This window comes from Salmo trutta, chromosome 3, assembly GCF_901001165.1.
Source record: "Salmo trutta chromosome 3, fSalTru1.1, whole genome shotgun sequence".
Classification (NCBI taxonomy): domain Eukaryota; kingdom Metazoa; phylum Chordata; class Actinopteri; order Salmoniformes; family Salmonidae; genus Salmo; species Salmo trutta.
In genome coordinates this window covers 52,133,418-52,155,542 of record NC_042959.1, presented here as the reverse complement: position 1 = coordinate 52,155,542, position 22,125 = coordinate 52,133,418, and the positions used below count along the sequence as shown (strand labels likewise).

At 41.8% G+C, this 22,125-nt stretch overlaps 1 protein-coding gene, 1 long non-coding RNA gene and 1 pseudogene across 3 annotated transcripts; 2 read left to right on the top strand and 1 right to left on the bottom strand.

Annotated features, from left to right (window-relative positions):
• Window positions 1–16: 16 nt before the first annotated feature.
• LOC115178049 (septin-7) lies at window positions 17–12,416 on the top strand. Of its 2 annotated transcripts, XM_029739073.1 has the most exons (15): window positions 17–150; window positions 2,107–2,108; window positions 2,258–2,360; window positions 4,395–4,501; window positions 6,399–6,499; window positions 6,676–6,810; window positions 7,534–7,651; window positions 7,885–7,977; window positions 8,483–8,579; window positions 8,684–8,735; window positions 8,876–9,004; window positions 9,973–9,993; window positions 10,638–10,773; window positions 11,095–11,237; window positions 11,480–12,416. In XM_029739073.1, exons 1-15 carry the CDS (start codon window positions 147–149, stop codon window positions 11,517–11,519), a joined length of 1,281 nt encoding a protein of 426 aa, XP_029594933.1. In that variant the 5' UTR covers window positions 17–146; the 3' UTR covers window positions 11,520–12,416. The 2 variants fall into 2 exon arrangements, with proteins under 2 accessions (XP_029594933.1, XP_029594941.1); XM_029739081.1 differs by lacking the exon at window positions 9,973–9,993.
• Window positions 12,161–14,403, bottom strand: LOC115178060 (uncharacterized). The gene is made up of 5 exons (XR_003872543.1): window positions 13,855–14,403; window positions 13,593–13,687; window positions 13,480–13,490; window positions 13,017–13,071; window positions 12,161–12,922 (listed from the first exon to the last, which is right to left on the bottom strand). It is a non-coding gene; the product is annotated as an uncharacterized LOC115178060 (long non-coding RNA).
• Window positions 14,404–14,579: 176 nt separating this feature from the next.
• LOC115165567 (uncharacterized) lies at window positions 14,580–22,118 on the top strand (annotated as a pseudogene).
• Window positions 22,119–22,125: the final 7 nt, after the last annotated feature.

The following is a 22,125-nucleotide window of genomic DNA, read 5'->3' as shown; positions in this document are numbered from 1 at the left end:
TAATCTCAGTACGCATTGTATCTGGCGTACTCTCCGTCGTTCAGGTGTGACATTACGTCGGCCATAGTACGTAGGTATGCGCTAGTGAGAAGGGGAATGTCGGGTTGTGAATGATCGGTTTCTGAGCGGCAGCAAACGTCAACATTATGGGTGAGCCTACTTACTGTATCAAAAATGTCCGAAAACTGCTTTGGAAATTACATTTATAGCTTGTTGTATCAGAATGGCTATTTTAAAGTAATGGTTGTTCGTGGCTTTCTAGTTGTCTGAGTAACCAACGCCCAGTCGTCCCCCCACCAGTTGTTGGATGAGTTGCTAGCTGGTTAGCATTAGCTTAGGCATTTCCTGTGTAGTTATTTTGTCCCTCATCACGGATTACTTGCGCCAATTTTACCTACCTAGTGGTTCATTCCAAACGCTAATGTTTTATTTGATGTATTTGGTGTTTGTTAAGTAAACTCAATCGGGGTAACTCTAGCTAGCTTTTTTTTTTTATTGTGGCGATAACGTCATGTTCACCACTTAACGTTAGCCAGCTGGTTTGCTAGCCTGCGATTCAGAAAATGCTAACGCCATGTCCTTACCCTTAAATTAAATTATTGTCCCAGTATTCACCGAGCAAGCCATTGTTTATTGTTAATGGTTAGCTAGCAAAACAATAATGTCAAGCAATGTATTTACTTCCAGCTACTTCAAACACTTGATTTTCCCATGAGTGCTACACTGAAAAATAGATTGAAGTGTGTGTGACACCATATAGTGTAGAAAACAGCAAACCAGTATGTTCTGATAATCTGAGGGAAGGGGACAGATGAGGATAAACACTCGCTCAAACCAACACAGTTAGATTCTCAGACCTTGGATAGATCTAAGGACAAGTCAAGTCTGAAGATGGGTATCTTTGGGTGTCTGCCTTTTCAAATTGGTTTGGGGGTAGGACCAAATCAAAGCGAGCCAGGTTTTTTATTAAAGAAGGCCTATTAAATTGCGATGAAGATACACTCATGACTGTATGACAAAAAGGTGTACTCCTCTCACCACTTCCTTCAATTGACACGCTAACTGAAACGGAAACCACACTAGCTAGCATAATCGTGAAGAAAGATTTGAATACCTGTCCCAGACCTGCTGTTTTCAACTCTCCAGAGACAGCAGGAGCGGTAGAGATACTCTCAAAGATCGGCTATGAAAAAGCCAACTGACACTTACACTTGTTGCACCCTCGACAACTACTATGATTATTATTATTTGACCATGCTGGTCATTTATGAAAATTTGAACATCTAGGCCATGTGCTGTTATAATCTCCACCGGCACAGCCAGAAGAGGACTGGCCCCCCCTCATAGCCTGGTTCCTCTCTAGGTTTCTTCCTAGGTTTTGGCCTTTCTAGGGAGTTTTTCCTAGCCACCGTGCTTCTACACCTGCATTGCTTGCTGTTTGGGGTTTTAGGCTGGGTTTCTGTACAGCACTTTGAGATATCAGCTGATGTAAGAAGGGCTATATAAATAAATTTGATTTGATTTGAATCAGTTGCCAAAAACATTTTCCGTGTAACAGTGTAAAGCAGTGGATGCTTGTGGGAGGACGGGCTCATTGTGATAGCTGGAATGGAATATATGGAACAGTATCAAACACATGGAAGCCAGGTTTGATGCCGTTTCTTTTATTCTATCCATAACAATGAGCCCGTCCTCCTATAGCTCCTCCCACCAGCATCCACTGGTGTACAGATAGTGATCTCACTCATACCATGCATGGACATAAAGAAGACATACAATTTGAACGATAATTTCGCACAGACATAGGCTTTCAATTGAAAACATTTGAACAACAGTCCAAGGCTAAGGGCATCAACAGAGATTGGGCTCCGTTATACCCCATGGCAAAGCCAATAACATTGTATCATACTATCCAACTCTGTGATGTTATGCTTGCTAGACTAAGCACACATGATTTATCCCCAGGCTTTACAGTTTGTGAAATTGATTCTGAAAACAGAATTCTTTGTTAGGATTATTACTGATATTGATTGTTGTCGCCTGTGTTCTCTCCTCTGGCTCTTACCTCACTTTGGACCACATCGCATGATTATTTCCATAAAACAGCTGTAAGTATGGATGGATTGGTCAGTTAGGCCAATGTTTATTTGCCTTCTTATCAGAATTACTTTCCCATAATTTTTGAAGTAATCTTGGCCTGTTACATAACATTGCAAACGCTGTGGTGGTGATATTGTGCTCGTATGTTACTTTCCAGCAACAAAAAAATCTGGAGGGGTATGTGGGCTTTGCTAGCCTTCCCAACCAAGTGTACAGGAAGTCGGTGAAGAGAGGCTTTGAATTCACCCTGATGGTTGTGGGTAAGAAAATGCTATTCATATATTGAGGTCATGGTTCAACCGAGTCATGTTTTCAGTCATTTCAGTTCACACTACAGTTGACCAGTTAAAGCTCTGTATGGTAAGTTTACATTTGGAGAAAGGAATAGTTATGTGCAAGCAAAGTGCATGTATGTGTGTGGTTTTAACCACCTCTCAGTCGGGGGAGGGGAGATAACCTCTCTCGTTTACTTTTTTCCACATCTGCCTGCCTTTTTTAAAATAGCATTGTTTTGATTGGATTTATTAAAAACTGCGCAGTATTCTCAAAAATACGAGAGTGCCTTTGAAGTACTTGGATGCGGTCGTTGAACTCGGCCAGGACCTTCATTTGCTAATCAGTCACTGTTTGGAGGGAAAATGTTTCTTTGGGTCAAACCATTTCCTGTGGTCGGCATAGCAGAAGTTCTCCCTCACTGCTAAGAATAGTTCATCTCGCATTTCATCTGAACAGCAGCCTCTTTCTGAGCCAGTCATGGGTTTTATCATTGATCAGTTTAAGAAGTCAGGCTACACTGGTCATTCTATCTAAACATGTCTGCCTTGCCAGGCATTCGCATGCAACGGGGTTCCTCTTAAACAAGTCACCATGATTTACCCTGCTGTTTAAAATGTCCTTTAAGGCAGTGTGTTGGATGGTGCCCAAGTTGGCTGTTGGGGCCCAGAAAAGCCTTGAAGATTTTGCCAGCCTGATTGTTGCAATAATAATACGTTTTTTAAAGTCCTATTTCTGTGAATGCAAACGCATCACAAACGATGCATACTTTGCATATGTGAAGCAGGCTAGTTTATATAAATACACCAGTGTTTTCCATGTAACAGGACAGATTGCCGTGCTGCGCTCAACAAGGCATAGTGCGCTGTGCCAGTCACCGCTGATAACGCTAGCCCTTTCTCACACTACCAGTGACCTAAGCCAGTAGGGACATGTGGGCGCAAAGCTCCTCAGGACTGTGTAGAGGAGCTAGCTCTGCCTACTGCTGAGGCAGTGTATATGTAACAGTGTGTATGTAACAGTGTATCATTTTGTATCATCACATTTTAATACAAAATCTACAGAAAAAAAGAAAATGGTTGATTGATATTGCTGAATTAGCAAACTGTCTCGTACGCTGTTACATATACACTGCCTCAGCAGTAGGCAGAGCTAGCTCCTCTACACAGTCCTGAGGAGCTTTGCGCCCACATGTCCCTGCTGGCTTAGGTCACTGGTAGTGTGAGAAAGGGCTAGCGTTATCAGCGGTGACTGGCACAGCGCGCTATGCCTTGTTGAGCGCAGCACGCCAATCTGTCCTGTTACATGGAAAACACTGATGTGTTGATATAAACTAGCCATCCATATTCATAGGAGTATGAAAATGGGCATTTAAATGCACGTTGTCAAGTGCAATCACTCAACACAGAAACGGTAGCTCTCAACTCTCAATACTGTGGCCTGTAAACAGCAGCTAGTTGGCGATCGAGGTCAGTGCCAGTGGTCATTTCCACTGCCCTAATGATTTCATTCCCCAGGAGCATGGAGACCAGGCACACAATGGCTAGCCACGCTAGAGAAACGGGACCACACAGCCGGCATGATAAGAGGCATTCTCTAGCCACGTTCAGACCAGGAGCTGTTGTCCTAGCCCTTTACACAATCATTAGATGGATGGTCGTCTTGGACAAATGTCAATGGCCCTCAATCAAAGACATGACCTTTGATGGGATTTATTGGCTGGGCTTTATTAGATGCTTCTACAGTACCCTGGGATGCCTTTAAAGTTGCATGAATGGCTATCACACACTGGGATGTACCTGATTTCAACATGTATGGTTAGCTGTTTATAATGTCTTTGAATGTTGTTCTTGCTGATATATATATACTGTGCACACTAGGCCGATGTGTTGATTTGAATTGCATCGATTCAGTCATTTGAAATGACAATGATCCTAATGTGGCAACACTGTCATTATGCTATATGAGCCATGCTAAAAATAGATTGTTTTATTGCAACTGTTTTTGTTTTCTTCTTCTAGGTGAATCAGGATTGGGCAAGTCCACGTTGATCAACTCTCTGTTCCTAACAGACTTGTACTCGTCAGAATACCCTGGGCCTTCGCACCGAGTCAAAAAGACTGTACAGGTAGTTTACAACACTTCTGCTTAGGGGTCCTGGATTCTCTTGTTGAATATCCTTATTTCACTGATGACCATGTTAGTTTTCCTCACTGTTGATACCTTGGCATTTAAAACACATTCTGCGATACGGAGCAGACTAAAGTATTCATACCCCTTGACTTATTCCACGTTTTTGTGTTACAGCCTGAATTTCCTCACCCATCCACACACAATACCCCATAATGACTTGTTTTTATTTTATTTTTGCCAATGTATTGAAAATGAAATACATTTACGTAAATATTCACACGTCTTTGTCAATACTTTGTAGAAGCACATTTGGCAGAAATGTACAGCTATGAGTCTTTCTTGGTAAGTCTCTAAAAGATTTCCACACCTGGATTGTGCAACATTTGCCTTTTTAGTATTTAAATCTTTTCAAAGCTCTGTCAAATTGATTGTTGATCATTGCTGGACAACCATTGTCAGGTCTTACCATAGATTTAAGTCAAACTTGTAACTCGGACACTCAGGAACATTCACTATCTTCTTGGTAAGCAACTACACTGTAGATTTGGCCTTGTTTTAGGTTACTGTCCTGCTGAAAGATGAATTCATCTCTGTGTCTGGTGGAAAGCAGACTGAACCAGGTTTCTCTTTAGGATTTTGCCTGTGCTTCGCTTTATTCAGTTTCTTTTTTCTATCCTGAAACTCCCCAGTCCTTAACGATTACAAGCAAAGCCATAACATGATAACACCATTTTATGCTTGAAAATATGGAGAGTGGTACTCAGTAATGTGTTGTATTGGATTTGCTCCAAACATAACACTTTGTATTCAGGACAAAAGTGAATTGCTTCACATTTTTTGCAGTATTACTTTACTACCTTATTGTAAACAGGATGCATATTTTAGAATATTTGTTTATGTACAGGCTTCCTCTGTCATTTAGGTCAGTATTGGGGAGTAACTATGTTGATCCATCTCCGATCACAGCCATTTAAATGCTGTAACTGTTATAAAGTCACCTCTCCGGCAACTGAGTTAGGAAGGACGCCTGTATCGTTTTAGTGACTGGGTGTAATGATACAACATCCAAAGTGTAATTAATAACTTCACCGTGCTCAAAGGGCTATTGAATGGCTGCTTTCAATTATTATTATTATTTTTTACCCATCTATGAATAGGTGCCCTTTGCGAGGCATTGGAAAACATCCCTGGCCTTTGTGGTTGAATCTGTTTGAAATTCACTGCGCCATTCAAGACGTTTCAGCTTTTCATTTATTTAATGTAAAGAATTTCGAACAACATTATTCCACTTTGAAATTATGGGGTATTGTGTGTAGGCTTGTGACCAATTTTTTTCTCACAATATAATTCATTTTAAATTCAGGCTGTAACACAACAAAATGTGGAAATGGCAAGGGGTGTGAATACGTTCTGAAGGCCCTGGATGTCATTTAGTCCAGAAACTTGCTCTACTTGGTCTCCAAAACCCAACGTGATCTCCACACAGATGCTCGTCTGTTTTTCTGGTTCCTCTGCATAGTTGGGTAATGGCACGGTGTTAGACTGCATGTTGATACAGGCAGCTAGAATTAGCGTCACCCACCTGCCTCAATGTTGTCTTCCTGAGAGGTTGTTTTGGTCCTCTTCTTTCCCTTCATTGGGATTGGCAGTATGCTCATTTCTTCTGTGTTGTTGCAAACACTCTCTTGTGGAGACAGGTGTTGGCTCAAGGCATTGGGTCCTGCATTCTTGTCCAAAAGTTAAACAACCAGAAGTGTAGTGGGTGCTTGATATTCTTCCGACGGTTCTTAGGAAAGTTGTATTGTTCACTGTCATACACCAAATATGAACAGTAACAGTATGCATTTAGACAAGCCAACTATTGAATGCTAATATAATTCTCTGTTTCCCAGGTGGAGCAATCCAAAGTGTTAGTAAAGGAAGGTGGTGTCCAGCTCCTGCTCACAATAGTCGACACCCCAGGATTCGGCGACGCTGTGGACAATAGCAACTGGTACGCAAAGTTTGACAACTCCTCCATTTTGGCTCCAGTAAACGCATTGATCTTGACCCATTTGACGTCAGCCATTTCAGCTCATAGCTTGCGAGCAGGTTTCCAGGATGTAGCGACCATTTTTGGCTCAATGTGTGTGGGTTTGTTTCCTCCCTGTGGCTGTGTGTACCGCACAGCTGGCAGCCGGTCATCGACCACATAGACAGCAAGTTTGAGGATTACCTCAACTGTGAGTCGCGGGTGAACAGACGACTGATGCCCGACAGCAGAGTGCAGTGCTGCCTCTACTTCATCACCCCCTCGGGACACGGGTGAGTCTGGGTGGGAGGGAGGGAGAGAGGTCGGACACTGTGAATGAAGGGGGAGGGCGTCTTGAAATTTACTCAGATTTCACAAGTGTAAAGTACAATACCCCGTATTAGAAATTCCAATACTTTTTGGCTACTGCCTCTTATAGGCTTTTTTTCCACTCTTTAGGGTTGTTTTGCAGTATACATACATAGTTGTGTTTCATATGACTGTTAGTGCTAAAGGGCATTGGCCATCTGTCAGAGAAGGCTGTGTGTGTATCGTGGCTGTGGGGTAAATGGGGTGTGTGCATGCGTTCACTGTTCATCTTCTGTTCTACGGGGCGTTGTTTTTACAATCCCCCAGTCAGTGTTGAGACAGGCTCTTAGGATGAGCAGCTTATGCTGGCCTCTCACACACTGACCCCTCACACACACACACTCTCCTCACAGCACCAGCTGATATAAGCTGACTCGCACTCGAGTGCCTTGCACAGTGACACTCCTCACGGGAAAGTGTTCTGGACACAGTAGTTATTTGTGTTGTCAATGTTGATAAATGACTTGTTTGTTTACACTACTAGAACTCCATTGTAAACAATGTTTTATTAGTTAATAGATGTAAGGAAAGAAATGTGAGCTTGGTGGTTTGCTATGAAAATAGTGGACCTGTCAGGAATCTGTTCATCAGTACCCCTACCCCACCATTTATGGTATTAATGTACATTTTGTCACGTCTCCCTCCAGACTGAAGCCTCTGGATATTGAGTTTATGAAACGGTTGCATGAGAAGGTGAACGTCATCCCACTGATCGCGAAAGCAGACACTCTCACCCCAGAGGAGTGCCAACGGTTCAAGAAGCAGGTCAGTGGGCTCTGTCTGGGCGGGCTGGGCATCAAGGGTTTACACAGACCAAGACCTGATTGTTGCAGATAGAAATAGACTGATTGGGCGGTTTCCCATTCCACATACTACTCTGACGATGCCCTCTAAATTACCCCTGGGCAGTACAGTCTGAATGGAGTTGATACCACATGATAAAGAACAGTCTCACACGTCTTGTGTATGTTCATAAAACATACTGAACCTTCCCTCAGATCATGCGGGAAATCCTGGAACACAAAATCAAGATCTACGAGTTCCCAGAGACGGATGATGAGGAAGAGAACAAACTGGTGAAGAAGATCAAGGTATGACACAAATGTACCGCGAGTAGTTGTAAGCACCATGCGTGCACCAACGAACTTAGCCATTTGAACTGTTAGGCACTTAGCTACATCAGTCCCGCCTGGATATTGGGATCGCAATTGTTTTTGCAAAATCAACAATTCCCTGCTTATTATGCGAGGCTGTGCAAATTACCAATCACCGCACTATTACCACATAAAACAGTAAAATAATTGCAATATTACCGCATATAGCTCTCCAATCACTGCACACAAAAAAAGGGTGCTGGACATTTTAACCAATAATGCACTTTTACTGCATAAAATGGTTCAATCAAGCAGCACGTCAAACTTTTTTCCAAATTGGTGGAAATCATCGCAAATTGCCATGCAAAACATCCGAATTGCTGCAGCAAAACCAAATTTTTTGGCCCACAACTAGTCTCTCACAAAATTCTGGAGGGGCTGTTGCATACACACACACACACACACACTCGTCTCACACACCATTGTGTTATTTTGCTTGCAGGACCGTCTGCCCCTGGCCGTGGTGGGCAGTAACACCATCATTGAGGTGAACGGGAAGAGGACCAGAGGACGACAGTACCCATGGGGAGTGGCAGAAGGTACCAGGCATGATGGGAGATGAAGTTGGGGGAAAAGGGAACATCTGTTAAGAGGCTCCTTTTGGAGAGAGGTTTAAATATGTATTGATTGTCTTTCCTTGCAGTTGAGAACGGAGACCACTGTGATTTCACCATCCTACGAGACATGCTCATCAGGTACAGACTCAAAACATGAAGTTACAAAAATGTATAGAAAATGGGGAAATTACAATTTATTTAATTTTTGTAATGTTGTCAACCACATTGACCATAGCCTCAACTTGATAGGTTTCTAAGACTTGTTTTGTTGCGTACAGAACCCACATGCAGGACCTGAAGGACGTGACCAATAACGTCCACTATGAGAACTACCGTAGCAGGAAGCTGGCGGCCGTCACCTACAACGGACAGGACAACAACAGGGTCAAGGGTCAACAGTCGACGAAGTGAGTCCAACAGCTACCAGTGGTTCTTTATTTAACAAGGCACAGCCTAACTCTTTTTGATTCAAGGCATATTTTACCTGACAGATAATCTACTGGACATCTGAGACATTTGAAATGTTTTATCATATTGATGTGATATTTAGGCTGTATATAAATGGATGTTATTGTCGTAGTGTTCTTTTGGAGTTTTTTTCCCCCCAATATAGGTCCATCATTCCAAATGCAAGTATTATAGCTTAAAGGGATACTTATGGATTTTGGTAATGAGGCCCTTTATCTACTTCCCCAGAGTCCGATGAACTCGGGGATACCATTTTTATGTCTCTCTCCGTGCAGTTTAAAGGAAGTTGCTATCTAGCACAATGCTAACTAGCGTAAGCGCAATTGCTAACTAGCCTTGCCCATAGCGCAATGACTGGAAGTCTATCTACAGATGCCCATGGACTTCCAGTCATTGTGCTAACGCTAGTTAGCGGTGCGAGCCAATGCTATCTCGAACTTCCTTCATACTGGACACAGAGATATAAAAATGGTATCCACAAGTTCATCTGACTCTTGGGAAGTAGAAAAGGGCTTGGTTGCCAAAATCCATAACTATCCCTTTAAATTCCACACTGCTGCTCTCACACCTAAGACCCTGTTATGTACACCAACCACGCTCCGCATCGTAGCCCTTTTACTGAGAGACACCCTCACACACTGCGGTTCCTAACGCACAGCTAAGCACCAAACACATGCTACTAATGTAAGGCTACTACTGCACACTACTACTACTACTACACACCGTTTCATGCCTCTTGAAAAGTGGTTTTGTTTCTTTGTGAACTTTTCCTTGTTTACCGCGAGAAAGTAGATGTTTCGTTCTTAGTGTATGTTTTTGTTAGTGCGGTCAGTCCGTTTGAGTATCTCCGTTGTCGTAGTGCATGATTTCATCACAGCATGCTAAGTGTGTGTTTCTGTTTTTTTAGACATGACACAGGTGAAGGCATGTAAGTGGTCAATTTATGTTTCCTTAGATCATTTTTTTTTTTTTAATATACCATTTTCCTCCCTCCCTTTCCTCGTGTTCCTCTGTCTGGGTTCTCTTTCTCCCAGTTCAAGGTGTTGTTCTTCTCTCCTTTCCTCCCCCTTATGTCAGACAATGTCTCAAGGAACCCTGTAGATGCCAACATTGAGAAGTCAACTGGGAATTGATAAATATGCATATTGCATTGCAAATACTTCAAATGTAATTAGCGTAGTTGGACTGGTGGCTTCTTCTCACTTTCAATTGAGTTTACTAACATTTAGCTAAGCTAACATCCCAAAGCACCACTTTTTCACTACAGTTACTCACTAGCCTCTGCTAACAGCTTAGCTAACTCAACTCCGTGATTGCTTGGTGCTGGTATTTGAGTCCCCTGCTCCAGAGCAAATTGGGTTTCTTCTTCCCTCTGCTTTTCCACACTTCAGTCACCACATTGTTGGGTCCTACCATTCCTTTCATGCATAGATCCTTGTATGTACCAATTCCCTGTAAGGAAATGGGGGTGGCATTACTGTTCGGATTGTTCCACTGTGTTGGTGATGGAGGGGGTCGGTGCACTGTAGGACTGGTCTGACTGTTTGCGTGCATACGTGTGTGACCCTGCAGGAGCCCCCTGGCTCAGATGGAGGAGGAGCGGCGGGAGCACGTGGCCAAGATGAAGAAGATGGAGATGGAAATGGAACAGGTGTTTGAGATGAAGGTCAAGGAGAAGATCCAGAAGCTGAAAGATTCCGAGGCTGAGGTAACATCAGTCACGTTGCCTTACTAAACTACTGACCCCTACCGTATGGTTTGACTTCTTACTTCCTGATGCATAAACGCTCACTTTTTGGTGGGTGTTGATGCACTGAAAGTCTTAGTGAGACAGTGAGTGGGGTGTGTGAGCGGATGTTTGACTAGTTCTCGTGTGTGAACTTCACTGCCCCTCTCTGAAGTGTTACATTTCCAAATGCACACTTATTTAACCAGGATAGTCCTCTTAGCAACAATTGTCAGTTATTCAGTGAGTCACAGTTGTGAGCATGTCTTTTCAATTGTTTTCAAAATGTCTCTTCTTCTGCAGCTGTCGAGGCGTCATGAGCAGATGAAGAAGAATCTGGAGGCCCAGCACAAGGAGCTGGAGGAGAAGAGACGCCAGTTTGAGGATGACCGGGCCAACTGGGAGGCCAATCAGCGCCTGGAGCAACAGAGACTGGATGCCTCCAGGTAACACTGTCTGTCACACACCTGAACTGTAGTGGTGACTTTGGTTGTTACAAAAGTAGCTCTATTTATTGTTGTCTGTTGGATAGAGATAAAAGCTCAACTGGACACAAAAACAACTGTCTGTGCAGGACGTAATACCAGCGTGTCCCACTAGACGTCACTGTTGTATAAGCATATCTCAACCACTGCATCATTATATTGCCTTATATACTATATTCACTGCAACATGATCTCCTCTACAGGACTCTGGAAAAGAACAAAAAGAAGGGGAAGATATTTTAGATAGTCTGCAGAAACACCAAGTTGTACTTGTTGCCAGCTCGGACATCCGTGTGTGGCACCAAACCAACACCAAAGCTCTTGTACAGCCCAGCTGGGTCTGCATGTACTGTCACAATGACCGGAAGAGAGCTGCCTGTGGACTTCTCCAAGGAATGTGTTTACCTTAACCAAACTTACCGTCTTAGACAGGCCAAAACCATATATAACTGAATACTGCCCAAGGTTGCAATGTCTATTTAACAACTGATGTCTACAGTTTTATGCAGAGCAACAATCATGTTTCAGTGGTTTTATTCGTTTACATGCACAAAAGATCTTCCATGATGTGGAAAAGGAAATGGCATTTCCAAAATCCTTTTTGTTTAGTAAAGTGTAACAGATAAACCTCATACTGAACAGCTCCCCATGCAATGTAGCCTAGCAGGAAACAACTGTCTCGGTCTCTCAATAGGAGGAATGGGAAATCTAAAAGAGGCTAAAATGCACCTTGGGCTTTTTTTTTTATGGCTGAAGCTTTTTCCAAAATGTAACGCTTTCTTCTGTTTTTAGCAAATTTCACTAGCCTTGGACCACCATTAACTTCATAAATGTTAAATTTCAGTTAGTTTATTTTTATATATACACCGAGCCAGCTAAAGTCCTTTTTTTTTTTTTGTATGTAAGAATTCTTATGAAGATTTGACCCGTTTCCGAAGAGGATTGACTGTTTAAAATACATTCAGTAGTCGTACAAAGAGCAAAAAAATAAATGAAAGGAATATTTCTGTAACTCCACATGTCATCAGATTAAGTGGGAAAGGAAAGTCAATACCGTATTTTGCTTTGGCTATGTACTCCATCTGTATTTTTTATTAGTATTGTACAAAGTCACTTAATAAACATGTGATAGACTTGCAATGCAATGAATGCTGCTAAGAGATGCATGTTGATACTGCATTACTACGTTCAGAATACCTATTATGTAGGCCTACTGAAATGTAAACAGTTTAAATGTGTTATTTATTTTGCTCTGTCGTTTAGTATTAATCTGCTTTGTCTACACCATATCTCCAGAGGGCAACATGGGTTTCCTTTTCAGCGTTTTCTCAGTTTAGTGGTTTCACTTTTGATGTAAGTATTCTGCCACATTACATGCACAATATGATTTTTTTTCAGAGCACTAACAGGTTATTTGCCTGAATAGTTTTGACATTTCACACCACAGTAATATGCATATTCCTTAATTTTCTAAAGCAATTTTTGCTAGTAGTGTTCATTTGCTGACTCAAAATGTTTTCAAAACATTGGACATCATGCTTGACTGAAACAATAATGCAAACACATGTTCAGTGCATCCTGGTACACACTTGATTCTTTTGATGTAAAGTTGTATGTAGTTGCTTTGGAGATCCATTAGAAGGAACCTGCAGGAAAAACGGTAATCAACGGTATGTCCTAAGAGGGGAAAAAACAATCACTCAGATTGAGTCATAGATACACTAAATGCTGGTATTTTACCTTGTTCTTCTGAGCTCCTTTTACCCATCAGTCCAGCAAGACTCAAATTGTTGCCCTGGAAAAGAGGTGAGAGTAGGGCTATTTCAGAATGAAATAAGGAAATCTCCCACAGTGATCCCATTTTGACGTTACACAGCAGAGCCTCCTTGGTGGTTTTCATACCTTCTATCATAGAATTACATATTTAATAAGATCTCTGTGCCTTATTAATATCTTCATAATAGTAGCCTCAGTAAAATTGAATTGAAATGGTCATGGCGGCAGGGTAGGCTAGTGGTTAGAGCGTTGGGCTAGTAACCGAAAGGTTGCAAGTTCAAATCCCCGAGCTGACAAGGTACAAATCTCTCGTTCTGCCCCCTGAACGCCGTCATTGAAAATAAGAATTTGTTATTAACTGACTTGCCTAGTTAAATAAAGGTAAAATAAAAAATTACCAACAGTGTCTAATGCATGCAACGCTTACCTGGGATTTTGCTGCAAAGAGTGGAAGGGAAAAAGCAGAAATGCAGATGAGCTTTTATAGAAATAGAATATTATATAAAATATTGAATTATTACTAGGACGTAGTTAGCCTACCAGAGCCTCTTTTCCCCAAAGAATTGGCGTGACTCAGGTTTTCGAGTCATTCTTTTCAAGATTTCTTTATATTGCTCAGATAGTTGCCATTTCCTCTGAATAAATAAAAAACACAATTTGGCTTATTCATTTGATAGTAGCCTAGGCTAATCATGAGATGGTTATTATGATGCCCGTGGCTGCTTCCTAAACAGTCCACATTTACAAATATACGGACAGTGCTGAAACATATTTTTTTTCCAATTTGAGAGAAGTGTCCTACCGTTTCATTGTCTTCTCTCCAACTGTCATCCAAATATTTATTTTGGCTAAGGACAGTTGCCAAAACGAGGGAAAATACCATAATGAGTAGAATTATCTTCATTGTGGTAGCAGGTGTGCTGTGCGTAAAGTTGTTCCTCTTCGTGCGTTTATTTTATTTGATGAGAGTAACTGTACTGATAAAATCAGACCAATGGCCTGAATAAATACTGAATTCCTATAATATCAAGAGTTTCAAAGATGCAGCCTCCTGCAATATCACACGGAGCAAATTTAAACAGAGAGAAGTGCGTCTATCCATTGGCGCGACATTACAATCGGCGCATCTGTGCGCGCCGGTGTTTTTATGCAGAGCTGAAGTGGATGTCAATGTCAAGCCGTTTTGTTGTAACATAATTAGGTCGCATTATGAATCAGTAAGTCTGTCTTTGTGTTTCAATTTCTGAAGGGGAAAACCACTTGCTTCTGTTCAACAGAGGTCTAAAATCTAAATGTCTGGAACAAGGCTAGCCTACTTTTGGCACTGTGCTGGACTCGCAATCAATCAATTCCATCCAGAAGTACGACATATACAAGTGACGTCAAAACGTCATATTTAATACATGGCAGCCTATTTATAACGCTTTTTAATGACACAAGCCGCTTTATATAGTATAAAAGAAACACAAGAAACGTTAAACAACAAGTAGGGAGTAGGACTCAATAAAAAGAGTGTGATGTGTCAGAATGAGCGAGAAAGCAGGTGTGTGTGAGCGAGAGAAATAGACGAGTATGCGTGCGTGTATGTGTACAGTGAAATCCTTGAACCAAGCATAAGCATAAGCACACATACAGTAATAATCCTTGCGTCTGTAAGACTTTTTAGCATTTATGAGGCGCCGTACAAGTGCACGCGCCCACTGCATAAATCCCTTGGAATTAACAAAGAAGTACTCGTCCTTATATCGTCTGTCAACTCCCGGCTCAATGCTGTCACATTTCTTTTTTTAAATACATATTCTGCATTTACATAGCAATGACCCAATATACTGCTGTGTACATATTGATTTAGAAAACTGTCTGTGGTCCATTTAACTTTCATTTTTGACTATTATTATTCTATCCTGGATAGTTCAGAGTTCTCAAGGTGTCATCAGAGTTATTTAATGACAGATGGGCCATGTATTTATTCTTTTCTTTGTTCATCTTCTGGAAGTGATGTATTTATTGAAAGGTTAATTACAAACAGGGTGAAATATGCCGGTGATTGTCAAGAGACTTGATGTGCGATATGATTGGCTGATGGGTTCCTGGAGCCAGATGAAACACCAGTTGATTGATGCAGGCGATGGGTGTGAGCCTGTCCCCTCCGCTGCAGGTGCTGTTGCCTGGGCTCCTTTTTCACCAAGGTCGGTTATGAGACAGAGAGAGGGATAGGTGGAGAGATTGTGGGGAAACATTTAGCTGCCATTTTCCAGGATTAACAGAACAGTTGTTATACAGTTGTCCATAATGTTTCCCATAGAATTTGAGAGGTTGTGTAAAGACTCACAAACAGACTTTCCATGTGCTTGAACTCGACACGAAGGAACACATTGACATTGTTTGTTTCCGTCCCCAGGTGAAGAACATGACCAAGTCCAACGCCACAGGTGTCCTTGTCCATGCACGTCCTGGAAACCCGATCCTGGATATGAACTGTGTGGGAGACGAACGTTCAACGCCACTAGGCATACCTGCTGCCATAGTGCATCGGGAGCCCTCTGTAGCCCAGGCTCGTAGGTAACTAACACTGACTGAATGACTCATACAGTGTTAGGTCAAGTTGCTTTCCTCACTTAACTCACTGGAAGCCATGCTTCCTCTAAGGATGAAGTGTTCTCTCAGTAGTCTTAGATGGATTACTCATGGAAATTATCTATCGACTCCTGACCTGATGAGATATGCGAGCAATGGTCAATAGAACGTACTGTGTATGTTATTTTACACTTGTTGATTGTCAAATTCGCAACCATGAAGGAATATTGGACCAAATAAAGTGAATATATGGATGTTTATATTCTATGTTTTGTAGATATGGGCACATGGTGACCGTATCCTTTCAGAGTACCCCATCTCCAAACTTCTTCATTGGCATTGACCAGCAGGGGGCACTGTCTGAGATGGGCTGGTTCCTCTACCGTCCTTCAAGTTCATCAACTGGCAGGCCCAGTGGTAAGCAGCAAGCACACTATGGATTCCCCAGTTATTACCGAAGACATCAGGAATTCATATGTCAGGAGTATGCGAAGAAAGAGAAAGATGTTCAGCTATTTGGTAACTATAACCACTCCTTCATAGGTTTGATTTCTATGAGGGGCTTCAGACTAGCCTGGGTGGTCCCTGTGTTTGAGGAGGTCCAGATTCAAGGACAGAGTGGAGCAGTAGCCACAATCAGTGTAGATGAAGGGGGAGACAGGTTAAATAATGATTTTTAAGCCTTGAGAAAATTGACACATGGATTGTGCATGTGTGCCATTTAGACGGTGAATGGGCAAGACAAAAGATTGAAGTGCTTTTGAACAGGGTATGGTAGTAGGTGCCAGGCGCACCGGTTTGAGTGTGTCAAGAACTGCGATGCTACTGGATTTTTCACGCTCAACATTTTCCCGTGTTTATCAAAATGGTCCACCACCCAAAGGACATCCAACCAACTTGACACAACTATGGGAAGCATTGGAGTCAACATGGGCCAGCATCCCTGTGGAACGCTTCCGACACTTTGTAGTCCATGCCCCAACAAATTGAGGCTGTTCTGAGGGCCAAAGCACCCCACTGCTGTCCCAAAGGGGTGCAACTCAATATTAGGAACGTGTTCCTAATATTTTGTACACTCGGCATTTATGGTTGTGCCATACACTAAGTCGACAATAAATGCATCAGCTTTGAATATAATTAGAATTTGATAATATTTCAAAGGAATTTTGACTTTGCCATTTCACTGTGTCGGTAGACATGTTGGAATTTGACATGCTGGAGTTGGACGCGTTTCCGTCCTGTCCCAGCCAGAGGAATTACTCCCACTGGGATCACACTGTGCAGCTGTTTGTGTGCTGTAACGATTTCAGTCCCCATTGCAACATGGAGATGGGGCGCTGTATAACAGCCTTCCAGCAGGTACAGTCTGTGCATTTGTTGTCACATGACATTGATACCATTTGACATGAGTCCCCAAAATGCATTTTGGTATTCGTTAAGATCACTCAAGAAGGGCAAAGCTGTTCCATTTCCATTGACTTCCATTGATCTTTTTTATCACCATATCAAATCATTTGGGGTGGCAGCGTAGCCTAGTGGTTTAAAGCGTTGGACTAGTAACTGAAAGGTTGCAAGTTCGAATCCCTGAGCTGACATGGTACAAATCTGTCGTTCTGCCACTGAACAAGGCAGTTAACCCACCGTCATTGAAAATAAGAATTTGTTCTTAACTGACTTGCCTAGTTAAATAAAAATTCTAGTTAACAATGAAGTAAGTACCTTACTGTGATTGTTTTCAATTAAAAGGGTAAAAAATAAAACTAAATAGCTTCTTATTAAGGAGCAATTTCTCAAAGAAGAATTTTGCTGGGACTGTCTGGGAGTGGTCTGAGGGGCCTAATGGGAGGGATATGTAACCTGAAAACTAGCACTTATTGGCAGAGGTTCGAAACTCTTTTTGTTATTGGTCTACTGACTTATACCACCTGGTGATGTCGCCAGGCAGGCCAAAACACCCGTGCAAAACAAGCAGAAATTCCAGGCAGTCTTTTCAAACAGCTCTTACACTAAAAGGGTATTATAATAATCTTCACAGTTTTACAGTATTACTTCAACTTCATAGTGTGGAAATATATACTGAACAAAAAAAAAATCAACAATTTCAACTGAGTTACAATTCATATATGGAAATCAGTCAATTGAAATAAAGTCATTAGGCCCTAATCTATGGATTTCATATGACTGGACAGGGGCGCAGCCATGGGTGGGCCTGGGAGGGTATAGGCCCACCCACTTGGGAGCCAGGCCCAGTCAATCAGACTGAGTTTTTCCCCACAAATGGGCTTTATTACGGACAGAAAAACTCTGCAGTTTCATCAGCTGGTCTCAGACGATCCCACAGGTGAAGAAGCCGGATGTTGAGGTCCTTGGCTGGCGTGGTTACTCATGGTCTGCGGTTGTAACGTACTGGACGTACTGCCAAATTCTCTAAAATGACGTTGGAGGTGGCTTATGGTAAAGAAATTAACATTAAATTCTCTGGCAACAGCTCTGGTGTTTATTCATGCAGTCAGCATGCCAATTGCACGCTCCCTCAACTTGAGACATCTGTGGTGTTAATGTTCCTCCCCCAGAGGCATTGGGCGCTGGCTCACTGATGTTTCTCCTCTGGTGCCTCTGTTGAACAATGGGAGATGTACCTTCACCATGAAGACTGTGTCTTGGGCCATGGTGGTGTCTCTGAGTCAGATTCAGCCGCACAAGTCACTCAAGTAAGTTATAATGCCTACATAACAGGGTCACAGGTGTTAGGGCTCCCGAGTGGCGCAGCGTTCTAAGGCACTGCATCTCAGTGCTAGAGGTGTCACGACAGACCCTGGTTCGATTGCAGGCTGTATCACGACCGGCCGCGATTGGGAGTCCCGTAGGGCGGCGCACAATTGGCCCAGAGTCATCCGGGTTTGGCAGGGGTAGGCCGTCATTGTAAATAAGAATTTGTTCTTAACTGACTTGCCTAGTTAAATAAAAATAATAACATCTGCATAACACTGTCATAAGACATTCATACTCTACACTTTTTAATTAGTATTTTACTGATCATTGTGTATCAGAATTCTTCTCTAAAACACATGTATATTTTTTTACTGTATAGAAAATGCTAAGTGATGGTTAGGCAATAGGACTGACTCTTTCACTTTAAAAACCCCAACATTAAATAGGTTTCCAGTATGTGGGTATGCCATCCTGTTGTGTACAGTTCTACTAGTGACAAAGCAATGGACAGAAATCACTCTTCTTGAGCAATTTAGACCATTTCCTCCCTCTTTCATCATGGGTAGAAAAAGATGTGTACTTCCATCCTAAGCAAAGTGTTATAGAAAATAACAGGATGTTTGCAAATAGTTGCTGGAAAGTTGTCCTGGCAAAGGACAACCCCCCTATGAGTCTCGGTCACGACAGATTAGTCATGGAGAAAAAGTACTCCAGTATCAGCCTTTTCTCACTACACCAATGCAATACCGTCTAAAGACAGTATCATTACAGTATCATACCGTATTTCTTATATGGTAATAAGTAACAAGATGTACTCTTCAAACAGATGTTAGAACTAGATTTTCCTCTTGTTATAGACAATCACTCATACAAACTGTACCCCTTTAAGCTGATGTCATTGTACAGTGGAGGCACCTTTGACAAGGAATACAACAAGAGATCCCAACCAATCAAATTCACTGTCCCAGCCTCAACAAAAAAGGTATGATGCAGAATTGATATTTGTTCTGTTTACATTCACTCATAATAAAGGGTAATTGTCATATACTGCATGTTCTTACATTTTTTAATATGCCTTTGTTTTAGTTAGTGCTTTGGCCATAATGTGGGTAGAAACTGCTTTACAAATCAAGTTATTATTGTAATCAGTCATTGTATGTACCATATTGTGTTTTAGGTGGAGTTGTATGCTGTAATCCCAGACCACCGGAACAACGAGAACAGCTGCGGCGAGTTCTGCGTGACATCACACCACTTCCTCGTCAACGGAGCATTCAATCACGCTCGTATTTTTGACTCGGCAGGTGGGAAATGACTAACGGTCAAATTTAGTCATGCAGATTCATATAATCTTCCCATAGTCTGGGCCATAGTTACATTAGCATGATGAGGTTGTATTCCTCTGGGGGCAATTAAAATGAACCGCGGGACGATTCTTTTTTCTAATTGGATGGACTGGGGGGTGGAACATTATTGTTTTTACACCGTAAGTATGCCCAAATAGATATTGTATTTCCCAATAGCATAATCATTTCATACCTTGATTACATTGAGACACGGTCACATAGGTCTCTTCATGTATTCGTAGGAATACTTGGCAACAGATTTCCTAAATTAAAGGATTTAGCTAAATTCCTGGAAATGTGTATTTTTTTGCCCAAACACAAAAATTATAACATGTACAAAAAATAAATGTTTACTGATAATTTGGCCTGCATGCTTCCTGTTGCTGAGCCCTGTCCTCGGGCGTTTTCCTGCTTGTGTCCCTGTTCTATTCTTGTTTGAGTGAGTCAGGTGTGGGCCATGCATTCTGTTCCAAATGAATGTAGATACAACCACATCACTGCATTATACTGCATTTACCATGTTTTTAATGCAGCATTCTTTAACGATCCCATTGTCCTGACTGTTTCCCGGGGTTGTGTTATTCTCCAGGTTCAGCCCTGGGATGTGCCATGCGGGTGTGAGAGGGGGCAGTGCCCAACGAGCATGGCACCTGGCTGTACGGCCGTGGGGGCTGGTATGATGGGCTACAGGTCAACCCCTGGAGGATTGACATCACCACACAGGTATAGAACTGTCACCAGACCTCGTCATGAAAAGTTGCCCTTGCGGTTCGTCATCAGAAACCTCTTTGTTTAGCTAGCAGTGGATACGATCGCATGCAACTTCGAATGCAGCTCATGCAAGTTAACAAACACGTAATCAGATGGTTATCGTCTGCAACATCACAGATTAAATCACCATTAGAGCTAGTTAAAGCCAGAAGAATAATGCACTTGTTGAACATGGCTATAGCCATCAGTCTTGCATGTTTTCATGGTCATCACTTAGTCACTGTTAAGTTTGTCAGGGTCCTGACTTTAGCGTCGGATATCCTGCTACATAGCTTTTTGGTGTGGGGATGCGTGCGCATCACTCGAACGTGACAATTGCTACTAAACGAAAAATGGCTTTATACGTCCTTTCCATAGAAATATAATTTATCATTAGCTCTATCTAATTTAATCATTCAATTTCTATGGTTCTTTCATCCTCGCCTCATACTGGATTGATATTGAACTATGAAATGATGACGTAACAGATTTCTATTTTCCAGTTTCAGAGCACAATGTTGCCACCTTCAAATGCATACTAAATAGGCATTATTTCACCATGTAAACAAGACCATAACACATAGCCTTTGTAAATTTGCATGCCTTTTTTGTGTTTTAGTTATTTCTGACATTAAAAGAGTTTCAAGACAACAATTTTGCTAATCTTCTATCCCGCATACTGCAGGGTTTTTGACGGAAAGGTTAAGCATTCAATTTCAAAATGTTTGCTACAGTAGGCATTTGTCCCTTAGTTTGCAGTGGAGTGCCCTTCATGAAATTAGCCTATTAGATGAGTACAGCACTTGATCACTCATGAGTCCTTGGAAAGGCACACATGACCCTTTCTTTCCAAGGCTTCAGTTATATTTTATTCATTTGATAGACACACACATCATTTTCATGGCCACTTCATTTAATTACCACAGGCTTAATTTGTAATCCATGGATATTACAGTATCGGGGCTGTTGTTTATGTTTGTTTGATTACTATAGTGTTTCTCCTGAGGCCTTGAATTGTTATTTCTTGTTGTCTTTCTCAGCTGGACATGAGTGGGATTGAAGCCGATACTCTGCTCTACTTTGGCCTTTACAGTGGACAGGAGCCCAATCCGTCCCAAGACCCTGACTACATTGTCATGCTCTCTTATCTGGTGCTCTACAAGTTGTCTCCCTGACAACCAGGTTGTCTTGAATGTGAATTTGAATGACTGTGATTGATGCGAATGAAAACCAATCATGATAAAATACTTATTTTCTTATCAGACTGGCACTTTTATCCAGTAATATTGTAGCCTATTCTATGTTCGGGTGTGTCACCAACTTGCACTGTTTTCCCACTCAAGAGTTTTCACTCGAAGTTCGATACAAAGAAGACGTCATCTTGAATATCTCATTTTGCTCTTCAGAAAAGTTGAAGAAGGCTGCTTAACCTGGTCAATTGTGTGTAACTACACAAACGTAGCTTTTAGTGTCAAACTTAAACTTTCAGGTGATGACAAGACACTTTTCCTGACGCAAGATCAACCACCTTCTGCTTCTTCAATTATGCAAGTATGTCTTTTTGAACGGTTCACCTGTAAAGGTTGGAGGAGTGGGGGTTGGTTACATTTGCAAACCACAGACACGAATGCATTAAACAGTGTAATATTTCACAAAATGTTCAAATATCTGGATGTTCAAATTAACAA